The 18,548-nt window shown below is 34.4% G+C and overlaps 1 protein-coding gene and 1 non-coding gene across 3 annotated transcripts; both read right to left on the reverse strand.

Moving 5' to 3' along the window:
* Window positions 1-92, reverse strand: TRNAY-GUA (transfer RNA tyrosine (anticodon GUA)). The gene is given in 2 exon segments: window positions 1-36; window positions 56-92. It is a non-coding gene; the product is annotated as a tRNA-Tyr (tRNA).
* Window positions 93-588: 496 nt separating this feature from the next.
* Window positions 589-4,331, reverse strand: LOC143589431 (uncharacterized). 2 transcript variants are annotated; one of them, XM_077070192.1, is made up of 5 exons: window positions 4,282-4,331; window positions 3,503-3,576; window positions 1,674-3,329; window positions 1,301-1,442; window positions 589-1,218 (listed from the first exon to the last, which is right to left on the reverse strand). In XM_077070192.1, the coding sequence occupies exons 1-5, from the start codon at window positions 4,328-4,330 to the stop codon at window positions 638-640; spliced, it is 2,502 nt and encodes an 833-aa protein (XP_076926307.1). In that variant the 5' UTR covers window position 4,331; the 3' UTR covers window positions 589-637. The 2 variants fall into 2 exon arrangements, with proteins under 2 accessions (XP_076926307.1, XP_076926306.1); XM_077070191.1 differs by having other exon boundaries at window positions 590-1,218; window positions 1,301-1,460.
* Window positions 4,332-18,548: the final 14,217 nt, after the last annotated feature.

Raw genomic sequence — 18,548 nt, forward strand, 5'->3', positions numbered from 1 at the left:
TCCGACCTGCCGGATTCAAACCAGCGACCTAAGGATAACTTTGAGATGATACCCACTACAGTCCTCCGCTCTACCAACTGAGCTAAGATCGGTTTGTTGTTTTGCTTGTTATTACCTTTAATATGTGTTTTAGTTGATCAAAATTCAATTTCTATAGATACATCTCCACAGCTGAGGTTATGAATAACAAACTCAACAACTTGACCAAAAACTGATTACTTGAATAATAAGCCACACTCTTTGATTGATTATTTAACCCCAATTCCGTATTCCCAGTGAAACATGGGAAGATTAGGTGTTGGTCAAAGGGGTACCTTGAAAAGATTGTGTCGTTTATTATTTTCATGCCTAGCTTCTTGCAAGCGTCTTTTAATGAAAGTTATACTTTATATGACGATGATGGTTATTTTTTGCAATAATAAAATGAACATTTACGAAGACATGAAAATAATCCAAGGTCATTAATGCCCATCCTGTGTTATAATGGCTCAACAACATTTATCATCATTACATTTTAAATCCAACATCACCTTGTACAACATCTGAACATTTAACAAGAACACCTAAACTTGGTTCTGGTTCTTTGTTCCGGTTATTTGTTCACGTGATTCTATTCCTAAAACCTAAACCCTTACTCCTACCATCCACCTGCAATTTCCATTACTAACTCATCTAACAACACCTCCGCAATTTGCTTACCGACAGCATCCATTTCATCAATCGGTTCGAACCAATCCAGATCCTTATCGATAGATATATCCTCAAACTCCTCATTTGCATCTCTTTCTTGCTTAGCAAGCACCTTCTGTAACTGATCTTCAAATCCTATTTCAACCAATGTCATTTGAATTCCTCGTTGGCCTAACGGGGTTGATACCATAATCTTTGAAAGGACTAGCATTGCTTCGTTTATGCGGTCATGAAACAAATGCCTTTCGGATCTTGAAACGGTTGCATCTTGGGAGTATTTCTTTTCCAGATGATCGAATAATATAGGATCTATAGGACAGTCTACAGAGTAAAATGTGGTTATGAATGTATACGGGTCATGGTCATAGAAACCGGAGCCATGTAGCAGATCTGTTAAGTATGTCGATTCCCAGTTTTCTGACTCGGAAACTGTAAATGATGATGATCTTTGTTCGGTTTCTTCGTCATTTGCGCTATCATAAACTGATTCTGACTCCATTTTCAGCAGATGAAGTTGCTTCCTTAGCGCTGAAAACGCAGAGGTGTTCATACTTACATATTTATAACTTAGAAAAAAAAATGGAATTAAGGAGTTTGAAACACTAGTTACCATGTATTCGCGAACTGACTCTCTCGAAGCAATCGGAACCGGATGATGCATCTTCTGTAGGAGGAACTTCCAGTACTGAAGTTTGACCATGTTGGTCAAACTCCTTCGAGCCTTCAGAAGATTCTGGCTCGGGTCCAGACAACTGAGTGCAAACAGTACCCTGTGAGTTTGCAGGCCATGGTTATTACAGGCTTCTAGAAAGTGAAAGTTAAAACATAACTAATAGCCACTAAAATATAAAGTTAAAAATTCAAATTATTTCTCTCAATAATCATTGTCAACGAAAAACGCTTACATTTACTAATATCATGCCTTCACACAATACTAAAAAGAAGTAATCAATGCCAAGTGTCAATATGGTAAATAAGCAAACCTGTGAATTTAAACTGTCTTCATTAACAGATGATGAATCTGCATCTCCTAGCATGCAAACATCGATAACAGAAGGTGACTTTGTGGTAGCATTTTGAATATCAGAAGTCAGTAACTCTTGTTCAACAGGATCCTCGTTCTCAAAGCAAGTCTCGATCGGGGAAACGTAATCAAATTCATGAACACATGCATTGCAATGTTGTGAGGACTGACATCTTCTGCTGTTAGGTCTTAAAATTTTGGACGGTGGTTCTTCTCTGTGGCTTAATTTACCCGTTACCCCCTTACTTTTACCTCGCTTAACAGGCTCGTTATGCACCATCATCTTCTCATCAGCATTAACTTCATAATAGTTACTCGTTTTATGGATTCGATTGTGGGAAGACGGAGAAAGAGATCTTGATCTTGATGTGTTTCTGAGGTATTCATCTCTCCAACCATATTCATCATTGACTCCAACCGGGCCCGCTGCATATCCAGTTTTATTGCGCCGTGTTTCAATGTTGGGAACCGAAAGCATTTCTTCCAGTGTGTTATTTTTACCAACTCCCATATCTTTATATCCATGAGTTTTCCACCTTTGTGACATTCTCTTTTTTGCTTCCTTAATCACTGCAGATTCAGACATATTAGAGTGTGAACGTCTGGGGCGGGCCCTCGCACTTTGGTGAAATGAATTCTGTGGAGAAACCGCCATCATTTCTGATTCACTAGCATATGCACTTGCATATTCTATAAAACCAGAATCAAATAAACTAATATGCCCACTTTCAAAACCCTCTTTCATTTGAGTAGTAATTTGTCTTGCAATATCTCTAGCTTCTTTGGACTTGTGTCTGGAAGATTTGAATTCATTTGGCGAGCCCTTGTACAATTCTGACTCTGTATCATTGTAGATCTTTGCAAGATTTGGCTTAAGGACCACAATTCTTGTAGGGGAAATGGTGGTTGCATCTTTCCTTTCTGGCTGATATCTTGACGATCTACGGGAGCTATTATTACTGTGACATGAATAGCCTGAATGCGCATCTTCATTTCTTTGATGAGAAACAGGAACATGATGGTTTACTGTTTCTTGCAAGACTTTTACACTGGACCCGTGTCTGACAGCATTTGAAGGCTTTAAAAGTGTTATCTGATTGCAGAGAGGACCATAAGGGTTGTCTTGTTGATCCTTATGCAGAAAACTGAGCATCAAGTCTGAGTTGGAATCTACTCTTTCAAGTTTGGTTTTGATTGCAATCGACTCTCTAAGCATTTCATCACATCTTTCCTGGATATACCCTAATTCCAGCTTCGTGGATCTCCGTTTTGCAGTGAATTGCGGTGAATAAAGCTGATTTCCAACATGTGATGCTTCTGGATCTTCATACACATCTTTGAAATGTTGTAGTTCCACTGTGGTCTTCCTATCTAACTGATGATTGAATGACTTTTCATTCTTCTTGACAGTATTCTTGGAACTCTCAGGCACCTTTTTTTGTTGTCTGTGAAGAGGCTGTGGAGATGGCAGTCCATCTAGACCCATAAGCTTGGCTATAAGACTTGGTGACCGCTTTTTGGCTGAAGTTTCATTCATCATTTCTTTAGCCAATAATGTCTTCATGGGTGTCCCATAAACTTGTTTAGAAGACGTTTGCCCAGTTTCATACGTGAACTGCAATCACCAAATTGATTTAGTCACATGTTAACTTCTCTTAACATAAAAAATGCAGAGAACGTAGAACACAGCGGCCCTCATAACTTGCGTAAATTAATCACAGTAAATTAGCTCATGACCTAGTGACTGTAAAAGAACATGCAAAACTAAGTTATAAAGCTTTGTCTCACCTTCTTTTGCTCCGTGAAATCATCACTCTGGAACCTAGCGTGAACAGTTTTCCGGTTCTGGCTATCTCCATTCCCTGGAAAAAGTTATTAATGTTTGCTCAAATGCAGAAATGCATCATTAATTGTCAGATAATAACATAATTTCATAGCTAGATCAAGCAAATTATCACCAGACAACTTGTAACTAGAACCATGTGTCCTAGCTAGCAGAATTACAAAAACAGAACTATTTAGTTCAAATTAAAGGCAATATTATTAAACATTAAACAAATAAAAGCAAATAGGCAGCTTAAAAAAGCATTTAAGCATCTAGATTAGCTAAATCCACACTCAACTGGTAGGCATTCAGAGCACCATGCCATGCCCTGCACCACCATAACTCAACAACTTATAAAAGGAAACAAATCACCATAAACCACCACCGCCCGAGAAGCCGACTCTACAGTCAACCCTAGGTCTCACAGTTCATAATAAAATCACATTAAAACACAGCAAAAAAAAAATAACAATCACAAATCAAACCCTAATTTTCACTTCATCAACATAGAATTCACATAACTACATATATGGCTTCAAATCCTTCAATTTTCTTCCTAACATGCAAAACCTAATATTCACAGCATAAAATGACTAAAATAAAACACATCTACCAAACTGAGCAAATATTATATCAATTTTAAACAAACTCTCACTGTACTGTACTGCTTTCAGTCTAACAGCTCAATATCCTCAACAACAAACCTAACACGAGAATTACTGAAGTAGAGTTTAATTTTCACCTCCAAAGAGGCACGGTAACTTCGATTTCTTCCGCTTATCTCTCTCCATATTCAACCTACAACACAATTACCGTTACCGGAGTTTACAACCTAATAATAATAATAATATATGAAATTGATATAATGTAAGTGTACAGAGAGAAGAATTTACATTAACAATTTGGTGTCTAGTGAGAGAGTATGTGTATGTGAGAGAGAGAGAGTGTGATTTTGAACTTTCAAAAATGTTGTGAAGGAGGTGAGTGAGAACAGTGAAAAAGGCCCCTAGAACTAAGAGCAAGTGGATCCTGGTCCCACCGTAACCTGTAATATCTCTTTTGTGACACGTAATACTATTTTTGTCTTAATTGTATTCTTCTTCAATTAAAAACGTAATCAACACTCTAAACGAATTACTTAAACAGAAAATGAATTAAAGATAAGACTATACGCTGCAGAGTTTTGTTGGCTCACATTAATGATTTTTTTAAGGGAAAATTCCCAAAATAGTATATTTATAGTTAGTGTTCCAAGTTTGCCTCTCATAATTCAGGTTTCCAATTTTATTCCTTTGGTATCTCGTCGCCGACGACATGATAGCGAACACCGACGATGCGTTACCGATGCGTTGTATAACATAGGGTTGACAATGCGTTTTGTTGCTAACGTATGGTAGTAGTGATGCGTTATCACTAACGTAGGGTCCCGGCGTCATGTTATATAACCTAACATGTCGTTTCAGCGTTATCACTAACGTAGGGTCCCAGCGTCATGTTATCACTAACGTAAGGTCCCGACGTCATGTTATCACTAACGTAGGGTCCCGGCGTCATGTTAACATGCAGCAGCGACCTATTCCAGCCAACTTGTGCCACGTGTCGTTATCCTATTTGTTTCGGTAACGCATTGTCGGTGTTCGCTATCATGTCGTCGGTGTTCGCTATCATGTCGTCGGCGATGAGATACGAAAGAGATAAAATTGGAAACTTGAATTATGAGGGATAAAATTGGAAACACAAACCATAATGGACTATTTTAGGAATTTTCCCTTCTTTTAATTGCGCCGTATCCTACTTATAGCTAAGTGAGTCTTGGATAAAGTCTCTGCTCACTCACTTGACCTAGATGTGAATAAAGCCGCTGCTCATGAGCAACTTTTCTCAAACGTTCTCATCCAATTTGTTCATTAGCATGTGAGTGGGCTCACGCTGGCATATTCGCGCCACCATCGCTGACACCCATTGTGGTGTTCACGGGTAATGTGGCAAAGTTCATCGTTTGTGCCCTTGTTGGCCTTGACCTCAACGGACAATCTGTGGGTATTGTGGTGAAAGTTGGAAACGCCATGTCATATCAACAGCGAATGGATTTGTGGGTTTTCAATTTTTATGTGTAGTAATTGAAACCTATTGTAATGATTAGATAATGTTTAAACTGAAATGGAATGATGTAAATTGTATGCAAACCATTTGAAAGTGTGATTGAGGAGAAAAAGGCAAAAAATCTTGTCATGGTAAAAAACGCTATGAATGAGAAACTGACAGAAACATCTCATGTAAGTAAGAGCCATGGTGGTTTTTAGGCATTAAAAATGTGTTACCGTTACATGGGATGGGCAACGCCCCACTACTCATGCCCTAAAAATCGAAGTTAAATAAATAAGTAATTAAAAATAACATTTAAGTTTTTCTTGTTCTATTTTCTGAAAACTGAAAATACAATTTGGTTTGGTTATTCCTCGTTATGAAAAAAATGAGGCGCACCAAAACTAGGAACCAAATCTTCTTGAACTTATATAAGTGCTGGTTATTTGATTTGTGGTTAAAATTCATTATTTTATACCAAACGTTTCATATATAAATGTTTGTGTTAAGTGTCATTTTAGTACACGTGGTTTGGTTAACTACGCAACTTTGGTACTTATTTTTAATTTGTACAAATGGCTACCTCAGTTTCAAAAAACTTGCATTTTTAGTACTTTTTTTCTAACCCCGTCTACTTTTTTCTGTTAAGTCAGAGATAATTTGGTAACATCGTTATTTTTTTTGGTTTTTTCCTTTTTTTTAAACACTTATATGTTGTAAACCCCAAATCTACAATCATAACATCAAAATCCAAATCCTAAATCCCCAAACCCTTTCTCCATCATAGGGTTTGAAGTTTTACGATATTTTGGGATTTAGGATTTGGATTTTGATGTTTTGATTTGGGGATTTAGGGTTTACAAGCTATAAGTGTTTAAAAGAAAAGAAAAAACAAAGAAAATAATGAAGTTATCAAGTTATCCCTGACTTAACGAAAAAAATAGAGGGGGTTAGAAAAAAATTACTAAAAGTGTAAGTTTTTTAAAACTGAGGTAGTCATTTGTATAAAATAAAGAATATGTACTAAAGTTACGTAGTTGACCAAACCATATGTACTAAAATGACACTTAACTCTAAATGTATTTAACAAAAATTTCGAATACGAGTTATTATTTTGATTTTTGAGTCATATTTTTCAGGCTTTAAACATTTTTTAGCCGAATCGAAACTCATAGATATGCTCCATTGCATGTTGTTGGGCTCTAAGCATAAATGTTTTTGTTCTGTACACGAATACCTTCATAATTTATGTACGATACAAAAAAATATATCCGTTTTCACTTTGCCATAAATAAATTGGTCCCGCTCTTCAAGAAGATAATTCCTCATCAATTCATAAAGTGGTCCTAGTTTATTTAAACTCAAAACAATTTAATGCAATAATACTTTTATTTATTTATCTGCCCATCATGTGACCAAACAAAAAGGTCTCGTACTCCATGGTTGTTTGGTACTCGTAACTACTTTTTAATAGAATAAACTTCTTCAAAGAAATTGGAGTTTGAAGAAGTTGAATTTGCAATTATAATTTCTTAACTGATGTTGTCGTATGCTTTCCTATCTTACTCTAATAATGACTCATAATCTTTTAAAAAAAATCTCAAGTGTTATTTAATTCAACTTTTTTTGTCTACACATTTATCTCAACATTCTTATTTCTCTACCTTTAACGCACGAGTTTATGTCTTCTTGACATCTATAAATTTATATGTACTTTATATGGAAACCCCCTTGTTTCACCGACATCTTTCTCTCTACCTAGCCCATCCTATGGTAACGTCTAATCACCATCTATGACTATGGCTATGTCATTGTGAAGAAGTCGGTACCCCCCACAAATGCATGAACACTTGTTTAAATTTTAGCATGAACATCTCTGATTATCTCTATTGTTTCATAAGTACCCTCTACTCTTACAACTGTCTCAAATCATTTGATGTGACTTACTATTGTACGTCTTTTTAAGGTGATCTTTAACAATTATAAACATCAATTAGATGTACAGGAAAATGTCGGCTCCAGCAATGGTTTTGTAGAATCATCTTCTAAACAATATTCTGAGCCTTGAACTTGTAATCTCCTTTGTTTAAGTTTTGATAAACTTGCAAAATCGAAGTCGTAAGCCTCGCTACATGAAAAGAGCTCTCTCTATGGCCACATCAGACGTGAGAATCAATATTGTTTTTGCAAAACTAATAAAAGTTAAGCACGTGTGTGAATATTGTGTACATTTTCTTACTTTAACATGGTGTGTTTATATGGTTTAGATGTCAGTATCATGATGATGGTCACTAACAAAACGGTAAGCGATCACTTGTTTTCCTATTAGTGGAATTTGCCTAATCCTTATGCATGTTGCCATTTACGCATAACCGCAACATGTATCCACATGTGATCCGAACCCGTCGGATCGTAATATCATGAGTTTCCGGTTTTATTCCCGATCCCAACCAACTATAAACATGAAATATTGTTTAAATTTTAATAATGCAAATTACTTAACCCACATAGATGGAGGCCCATGCTATGGTAGTTGCCAAACTTATTGAAAGAAAATGACATTTCAAGTGGTGTGTGAACAAAAATTACCTGTTTTTGATGGCAATTGAAACTAATTAAAATGATAGGACCATGTAATATTAAAAACAAATGAATTACAAATATTAAAAATATATAAACTCAAAATTCTTATATCACATATTTTTCCTTAAAAAACTCTAATTTAAATTGATCGTATGATATTTTATTATATTTATTGCATACTTATTATTTTGTAAAGATAATTGTTCTGTCTTTATTTGTATTGAAAGATCAAGTCATGTGACAATAGAGAGTGCCACAAATAGCTGCCAACTATTGTCATTTAAATGGTCGAGTATTTGGTTGGTTATTAAATGTTTAAATCAAACCAAACTAGCCAAATAGGTGGTTGTGAATTCATCCCCAACAATAGACATAAAACCATCCGCAATGGTGGACTCTCAAACGACAAAAATAACTTGGAAAGTTAGGAGCCTCTGACCCACGGAAGAGCCGGCCAGTCGATCTACAGAAAATGGATATTATGGCTACGTCTCTAGACATTTGTGGCGGATGCATCCATGTGGATGGGTGAGGCTGGAAGGGCCATTTGAGTGAGATAAAACGTGAATTTAAATAATTAATAAATAGTTTGAGTTATACTTATCAAATAGAACTAACTGAATGGTTAACTTAAAAAAGTATTTGGATTAGATAAAGTGTCTATCACATAATCATGGACTTAATGAGTGCTTGATCTAAAACAGTTCTAACTTTGTTGGCAAAGAAATGTTATAATTGTCTACGTAAATGAATCAGGTTGAATAATTATAAAACTTAATTATTGTTTCCTACAAATTTCTAACGGAAAATTGGCGTACGCGTCAAACAGATTTGTAGTTGCAAGTAATTAAGTGTTATTTTCTTAGTCACTTACTTTTAATATTTTTGTAACAACTGAAATATATTAAAATCCAAGTTGTTTGTGGTTAGTTAGGTTATCTTTATATAACCCAAAACTAAATAATGTATAGACATGTTACATTTTTTTGTTTCAGGTAAATGGTAAAGTCTTTTGTTTTATTGTTTACAGATTTGATAGGCTTTTGTACGTTATATGGCCTGTGACGGAAAAGATGGCCAAAAAAATAATCCTGTCGAAGAAGAATCTGCCAGTAGAGTGGTAGGTTATTTGGCTACCCATGTATTTTTCATTTTTGTTTTATAATTTTTGTATATATACTTATAAACAATTTATTATAACGCAATGACATAAATATGAAATAATGCAAACAACATATAACACAATCTTGAGTAATTTAGCACAATGTTGAGGGGAAAAATGCACAATGACGAAAATAAAAAAAAACTTGGATCCATTAGCTCGAACTGGCCCCACCTTCCCGACCCATAACTCGGTTCGGGAATTAACTCCAACAAAACACAATAATAAATAAAAAGACACAATAATCCGGACAGAATTCTAAAATTTAAAAGCTAGAAATTGAAAAACGAAAATCTAAAATCTAATATCGTAGAGTTCGATTAAACGGTCCAATATCGCTAGTTTGAGTTCGATCGGAGTCAGTTTGAAATCTTCCTATGACTTTCTAGTTTGACAAGAGTATGTATTTGAACATAACCGTTGGTTTTATGTTCTTAACTAGTTTCCTACCATTTTTAATGTCTTGTAAGTTGTAAGTAACGGTTTTTTCCGATGATTAGTGGGTATATGCATGTCATTTAGATCTATAATAAGAATAGATCATTGTACAAAGTCAAAGCTTTTACTGAAGACATAGAATATAATTATAATTAGTCTTAAATCGGCAGTGATCTTGCATGATCAATTGTGTATGTGTTTACTCTCATTTCATGATAAAATTGAAGACAATCAGACATTTACTGAAGAAATTCTTTTGTCGTAGATCTTTACTTCTTTAAATGTCTACAGATCGATTTTTGCTCATGTGTAGATCGTTATTGTATCTTGAATTTTTTTAATATAAAGATTCAGTCGTCACGGTAGTCAATAGATTAGATGATCTAATACAATATTTACGTTTGTATAAACATAAATTTAATATAATCTAAGCTAACACAGAGAAGGAGAGAAATACGTAAATATGATTTTATGTTTAAAACTTCATTACAAATTGTTACAACTTACAAGGTTAAGTAAGCTTTTATCAAACTGAAAGAAAATATCTATATATGGACTTACATATTTATAAGGTATATAATTGTATAAAACATATATAAAGTAAGTTGTAAGTTTCCTTTTTTTTAAATGATCAATGAATAAAGTTCGACTACCGGCAAAAAACTACCTCATACGTTTGTGATCGCAAACATCGTTGGGTAGCCAAAGCCCATCATCTCTTGTTCGCCGCCCGAAGGCCCGCTTCTCAAAAGCCTCAAATGTTCACCTCCTCTCCAATTCCGCAAGTTGCAAGATTCCTAACTAGGTAAAAATATGTGACAATACGTGTTTGCTAAATCTAGTTTCAAAGTTAGACTGGTAGAGTAATGTGAAGTAAAAATAAAGAAATAGATTAGTATATTGAGTTAAACAACATTCGGACATTCGGTTAGGTTTTACAAAAAACAACACACATGGATGATGAGCATTCTCAGATTTTCTACAATGATTTGAAATAAAAATACTGCAAGTAACTTAAAATGTTCAAATACCATATGGCACCATACCATAAAATCAACAATAAGGGCGAAAAAAATACCATATTTCAAAACTGCTTAACAGCAAGGTTTAAGACGAACAAAGTCGTATATAATATTCATATTAAACCTAATTAAGATTTGGTTGTTGAAAACTGTAATACAATGTCAATTTGTTTTTGACTCTCATTATCATTAACTTAACATCAATAATAGAGATTTATAATATGAAGGGTTTTATTGATTGGTTTCATCAATCAACTGTCATCTTTATTCTTTAATATCATATCAACTGATTTTTTAAGCCCGGACACCCAGGATTATCATATAAAAACGATCACTCTTTCGCACAAAGAACAGAAACACATAATTGCTATCCAAAAGGGGAGTTGTGTCGCAGTTTGTTGCCCGCTTACCTGTCACTTTATTGTAAATTGTTTGATGCAAATCGTTTAATAGCATTTTCAAAAAAAAAAAAAAAAAAATTATTCAATTTACTAATGGATAAGTCAAAACGGTAAAATCAAACCATATAACACCTTTGGTTTCAGCATGCAACTTTCAAGGTCATCTCCAGGTTACATGGTTCGTGATGTGTATCTCTAGCTAGCTATGCAAAAGTTTGAGGTCTTCTCGATGGATGAAAACTATAGTAAAAAATTAGAAACAGCTTTTTTTAAATCTAATATATTCAGGTTAACTCGATATATCTTTGATAAAGATTCTTTTACAAATAAATAATAAAACTTGGTCTGCTCTACCTCCCAATATTAAATCATCGAATACTTTATTGTTTTACTTTTTCGAGAGAAAGTATTTGTGAATTTAAAATGAGACCATATGATTCACTCGAGAGTGATATAAAATAATTGGGTTTGTCTACATACACTAGCATAAGGACAACGTACAATAAGAAAACATGCAAAACAAAATTATGGATTTGGTGTCTCTAAGTTTGGTGATTTAGCAAATTGTCAAATATAGTTTATTGCATAACATATTAAAAAACTACAATAAACAATATACGTACTATGATATGCTTCTCAAACAAGCTCCCTTTAATTATATAAACACTAAACTTAGGAATTGTAAGGAGAGCTTATATAGTGTGCAATAAATTGTTTGTAATCATCTTCTTATAAATTGTAATCTTATAATGGTGAAAACCGAATAAGAAAATGTAAAGTGTAAAAATAAAAAAATCAATAAAAAATAATGGACCTTTATAAATTATTGAAAATATTAAAGTTTTTCATACTCGTTCTCTTTACCGTCACAAACTTCAAATTTTCTCAAAATAAACTGAATTATGATTTATGAATTTAACATGGCTTGAAGATTGTCTTAATTAAGGTGATATGTAAGATCATGTTAAAATTACCTCGCTATTGTCACGAGCTTCAAGATTTCTCAAAATAAACTGAATTATGATGTATGAATTTAACATGGCCTGAAGATTGTCTTAAGGTGATGTGTAAAGGCATGTTAAAATACCACCCTATTGTCAAATAAATAGAGGATTTTTAGCTAAATTACTCTTTCACAAATGCATAATGATTTTAACTACGCATGGGCTGGGTATGCTTAGAAACACTGGTGCCAGTACCTACGGGTTGTGACAGATATAAAGCTGGGAGATGAGTTGTAAACGAATGATGGCAGGGTAGAGGGTTTCGACCGGTAATGCACCATCCACCCTAAGAATTCAATAAAGCTCAATTATCATCCTACTTACATTCAAATATGAAAATAATAATCACAAATTCACAATTACTGCTATATTCTACTAATTTCTAGGTTCTTTAAATGATCTGTAATGCGTATGTCTTCTCTCTTACTTCTCTAAGAGGAAACAAAATCTTAAAGTAAACAATATATATAATAAGGACATCTGAAATTTCATATTTGAGCTATAATTCATGATTATATGTTCAATCATTTTATTTTTGACAAAGAAAAATCAAGGAGACGTGTCATATAAGGATGCCAATAAATAAATTTTGTACCAATATATATTACGTACACAACTAGATTTAGATTAGTTGCCTAAAAAGCTATATATTAGCATTGTAAAGTATCTTTACGACTTTGATCATGGAAGTTAGAAGTTTATAATATATTATGCATCAAATTAGGCACCCACTCATCTAATCTTTATAATCAATGATTAATTTAGCAAAATTTCAAGAAAATTTGTGACAATAGATAGCGTAAGCCAATAAAAACTTGACCAAGCAACCACATATTAGAATTTGTAATTGGTTACGGAACTAAAAGATGGTTAAAAGGGATTTGTTTGGGAAGACCAAAGATGTGTGTGTCTTTAACCGTATAAACTAGACTAAAATATAAATAATTGAGAGAGCTGTTACATAATAGTTAACGAAATGTGTTTTTAGCTGTATAATCTTGACTCGTGCTAACTAATTGAATAAGGTAAATCACGGCTTTTGTTGGGCATGAGAACCTCAAGAATGTTGGAAATAAGGCCCTTAAAACACACTCAAACAATTGGTTTTTATAATCAAATGATATATCAGGACTCTTTGTTTTATTCAATAAACCTGAACGCAAATTAAATAGACCCTAGTTTGAGAAATAAGATTAAAGTATTCTATAAAACTAAATAACACTCATTATTTTTACCATAGTAAATAGCATACCAAATAAATTAAATCTAACTTTGAAGCTCTTACGATTTGACAGTTCAGTTTTCACTTTTCTTAAAGAAATACACGTTAACTTTTTGATTAATCGTTTCATGATTAATTTATAAAACTAATGAAAGCAACATTTTAATATAGAAATTTTGTTAAATGGATACAATCTTGTGATCACAAAACGCTATCATGTCTTATAACTCAATAACTCATGAACAATGTACCCTTGCCCATCAACCTTAGCTCATGACCAATCCCGATGACAATATATGCATCACATATCATTTGACTATTCTCATCCCATAATTTATTTCACATTCTCGCGGCTTATGCATTCTTTTGACATTTATCGGTCTTATGATCCTTTCCACAAATAGTATCACTGTATCAGCACACCATGTATACACCCATGTTATTTTCATTAACCCATAACCTTGCTTTCGTCATTCACATACTACCATATGCATAAGGACATAACATATCACATTCTCTATATCTATTCCGCTAGACTCAATGGTATTTTCATATTCATTTGGGGCCCATCATATCGTTCGTACATAACATTATCATTCAAAATCCACACATTCATCATATCATTATATGACATGATAATTGACGAAAGTACGTAGGGACGCTAAAAGAACCTCCAAACCACATGTTTTTTTTAAACGACGACTTTCTTGTGTGTTAGGCCGCGTATTCTCCAAATTTAAAGAGCCACATTGTCCCACTATGGTCAGACGATGTTATCCTAACTAAGTTCATGCCGACGGCTGACTTTAGAGTTTGATTTGGGTGTTCTTCCGGGAACCCTTACCGTCGGCTACCACTTGACAGTCGTTGTGTCACCAGAAGAGCAGATGTCTCTGGCATAAAACACAATGAGACCAAAACACGGGTGGGCTCGGGATTCGAGTTGACAACCTCGCAAGACTTAGCTCAAATAATTCATTGTCATAATCCACTAAAAGTGACAAAAGTGGGGATCGAACGTGGGTCTCACTAGAGAACCCAAGTCTCTTACCACTAGTATACAAGCAGGGATTCTCCAAACAATATGTTGATGCAGCTTTATAATTAAGCTGCGATTAAAGATTAAAAAAAGAAGAATAAACTTTTATACAACTTCAATCCAAATCCATAATATCACAAACTGTAGAAATAAGCATTTCAAACCATTTTTTTCATCAAGTTTCACAAAAAGAAATACTTTTCAAACAAACGGTTAAAGTTAAAAACTAAAGAATATGTACATTGAAAAATTTGTCTTTTGGTTATTGGTTTACGCATTTAAAAAATGATTCCATTACAACGAAATCTTTAAGTTACATCACACATTCGAGAATATGTACATTGAGAATTTGTCCTTTGGTTATTGGTTGATGTAGAATTACGAAATCTTTAAGTTACATCAAATATTCAAGAATTGATCCGAAAATTGATATGCGCCCTTCAAAGGAAGACGAATTATTTGTTGCGTGAAATTGTGTCAGTTTTAACATTTTAGGTCATTATGTTAATATTATTTGTTCTACGCATTGTTTTGATCCGATAGTTCCTCAACCCCTACTCATGAAAAATCGCATTCGTCACTTGATTGTTGATATTATTACATATCCACAAATATATAGAAAATGGTTCAAATAAAAAGAAGTAGTTTCCTAAGAATGGTAAGAACCAATAGAATTTTGACATTTAGCATTAAAACCTATGGTGAAAGAATAATTCTAGGAAAATATGTCGGTTACAATGATAAAAGAGTAATTCTAGGAAACTATGACGGTTTTTGGTAATTTTAAATCTCAACTATTGATTAATATGATTCAATGGCTATGATTTATTCTTAGTCTTCCTAGAAAACTACTTGTTTTTAGGTCAACCCTCCCCTATATGTATATTAGTTCTAATTATCGTAATTTGATGTTGATTATGATAGTATTGATCGCAAATTATGTAAACGTGAGTAGCGAAACCCATCCCAAACTCGACTTATTACGGTCCCTAATTATCTATTATCATTGTTGAGCAAATTATGTAAACGTAAATGCAAAGTCATTGGTTCTAGAAAAATACAATGTCCTCGTATTTGATTCCAAAGACGACCACTTTTTGTAGTAAATAACGAAACTTTATTAGTCCAAACCGATTAATCACTCTCTCTCTAAACCAAAAGTCTTTAATAATTAAATGTCCCATAAAACTGGATTACGTTATTGAGAAAGGACAAAAAAACATAGCCCAAAAAAAATATAATGCTGTCCCCAACTTGATAATATAAAACAAACAGTTCGTTTGAAAAACAAACCCCCTTCTTTCATAGAATAGGGTACGGTGATCACAAAGATTCTTCAAATCTTACTCCAAGACTTCAATGTCTTAATTATTATTTAAAAAAAATGAATGTGACGTTAATTAGTTCATTTAGGGTGGCAAACGATCCTCATTTAGACCGTTAAATCTGAAACTCGAAATATTCAGGACCAACATTTTGGTGCTAGATTAGTTTTAAAACATTACATAGGTATGAATATCCAATCCAATTACCAGAAACATACACACGTCCGTACATGTTTCCTTTGATGACTTCAGTAATTCTTTTAGTTTTTATATCTTTAAGTTTGTTGGGTACGAAAGTTATATAAAAATTAAAACTGTAAGAAATGTACTTGGAGATTCTAAAGAATAACTTCTAAAGAATAACTTTTAACAAACTAACAAGCATTGAATACTCATGTACCCACCTGGCACCTGATATGAGGCATATATTGCAATCAAGCCGAAATTACCGGTTCATTGTCTCAAACTCCTTTAGTTGTAGCGGTGAGTTGACGATAGTAATATATTGGGGCATTGGGCTATGATTTCGTTTCGGCCTAGGAAAATTAAATCTATTGGACAGACCCAGACCCTTATCAAAATGGTTTCTCAAATCTGGGCCGAGATTCACTTGGGCCTGGAATTGGAAATCCAATTCTGAATTCGGGTCACTCTCCAGTCTCCACCAAGAAAAGAATGAATTGTGAATGCTTGTGGGAAGGAGAGTCAGAGAGATGTCATCAATGGGATTAGTTGTTATGGCTCTGGTGGCACCATTCGTGAACCAAATGCATTGCGAATACTATTAGTTATACTCGAAAGTGATAAACTACATGTCTACACGACTACACCTATGTAAAATTTTGTTACCCGAATGATATGCAACACCTACCTATCTTACGTTGTTTTAATTAAAGATATTTAGTTGAAAAAAATTGTTTTTATAACACATTTTAAAAGATATATAATTTTAGCTATACCGTCTCTTGTGACTTTGTGAGAATATGCAAAACCTTAGGCTATGTGTAGTGGATGGACTACAATTGGGGGCGAATTGTGACACGTGACGCCCAGTCAGCATGGAGTGGAAATTTGTTTTTGGGGTATAATGGTGTAGGGGCTACAAGTTGGGTCCACAGTGTGTTTTTTTATTATTTTCTTTTTATAACTAAACTAATTAAATAAAAACTAATTTATTTAAATAATTAAATAAAAATGTATTAAAATTAAAAAATAAATACAAAAAAATACATAAACTAAAAAAAAAATACACGAATAATAAAAATAAATTATAATAAAAAAAACACACCGAAATAAAAATATACATAAAAAAACTAATCTATTCGTCTTCATCTTCGTCTTCGTCCCCGTCGTCGTCATTGTCCTCCTCCTCGTCTTCGTCTTCGTCATCGTACTCGTCTTCGTCCCCCTCAACGGGACGATTATCCCACACGTGTTGAACCAAATCCGCTTTCAGTTGGTTATGTATATCACTTGATGTGAGCCGGTGAATGTTATACGTTCGTTGGTCTTGGGTTGGTTCAGGGAACTGTTCTGGAACGCTTCCTGGTATATAGTGTTGACATATTGCTTTTCCCTCGTCTTCTAAAATCATATTATGCAATATGATACACGTATACATGGCATCGCTCATTTTTGCCAACGTCCATACACGACAAGGGTTTTTCACATAATGCCAACGTTTTTTTAGAACCCCGAAACACCTCTCGATATCCTTTCTCGCGGACTCTTGCTTCTTCTTAAAATAATCTATTTTTTCTTCGATAGGGTCTTGAAACGTCTTGACGATGATCGAGTACTCTGGATATATCCCATCTCCCAAATAGTATCCGTGACGATAGATGGTATCGTTGGCATAAAACGGTAACACCGGTATGCTACGGCTGATGTAATACTCTAACACGGGTGACGCGTTGAGAACGTTTATGTCGTTGTTGGACCCGACTGAGCCGAAAAAGGCTGACCAAATCCATAGGTCGTGTGAACAAATGGCTTGAAGACTAACCGTTGGCACTCCATGGTCACCACGAGTGTATTGACCTCGCCATGCGGTTGGACAGTTGGCCCACTCCCAATGCATGCAATCTATACTCCCGATCATGCCTGGAAAAGAATGTTTGCTTTCGTGTATATCATATATGCGAGTCAGGTCGTTTGAAGTAGGAATCCTCAGATAACGACGAGAGTATAATTGTATTATCCCTATACAAATAAATTATTAAACAATATTTATATTAAAACCAATAGTTAATACAAACAATTTAAATATTACCGATGCAAAAATTCTCCAACGCATCTCTCGTTGTTTTCTCAGCCATCTTTAAATACTCGTCATTGATATCGGTCGTGTTGCCGTATGCGAGGATGCGTATAGCCGAAGTACACTTTTGGATAGCGGAGAATCCTAAATATCCTCTTGCATCGGGTTTCTGTTGAAAATACTCATACTCCCGCTCCATATCTCCAACGATGCGCAAAAATAAACGCTTGGACATCCGAAAACGACGTCAAAACATAGCGTCGTTAAATGTAGGTGTTTGGTCAAAGTAGTCGTTCATCAAACGAGCGTTCGCTAGCGTACGATCCCGGAGGATATATGGCCGTCTACGTGGTGCCGTAGATGGAGCAGAGCCGGACACCATGTTATTGACGACGGCCCGAACCGCGTTCGTGACCTCTAAATTCTCTTCCGCTACTTGTCGGTGAATCTGATGAATTCTTCGACTCT

The sequence above is a fragment of the Bidens hawaiensis genome, unplaced genomic scaffold, assembly GCF_021521415.1.
Source record: "Bidens hawaiensis isolate Kalapana, Puna unplaced genomic scaffold, B.hawaiensis_p1.1 tig00037561_1, whole genome shotgun sequence".
Classification (NCBI taxonomy): domain Eukaryota; kingdom Viridiplantae; phylum Streptophyta; class Magnoliopsida; order Asterales; family Asteraceae; genus Bidens; species Bidens hawaiensis.

Bases quoted from the DNA above. Each gene is read 5' to 3' on its own strand.
- LOC143589431 (XM_077070191.1), bottom strand. From the start codon at position 4,330: ATGGAGAGAGATAAGCGGAAGAAATCGAAGTTACCGTGCCTCTTTGGA. The intron at 3,330-3,502 runs GTGAGACAAAGC...TGGTGATTGCAG, and splicing joins ATTTCACGGAGCAAAAGAAG to TTCACGTATGAAACTGGGCA. The intron at 1,219-1,300 runs GTAACTAGTGTT...CTGCGTTTTCAG, and splicing joins AGTCAGTTCGCGAATACATG to CGCTAAGGAAGCAACTTCAT.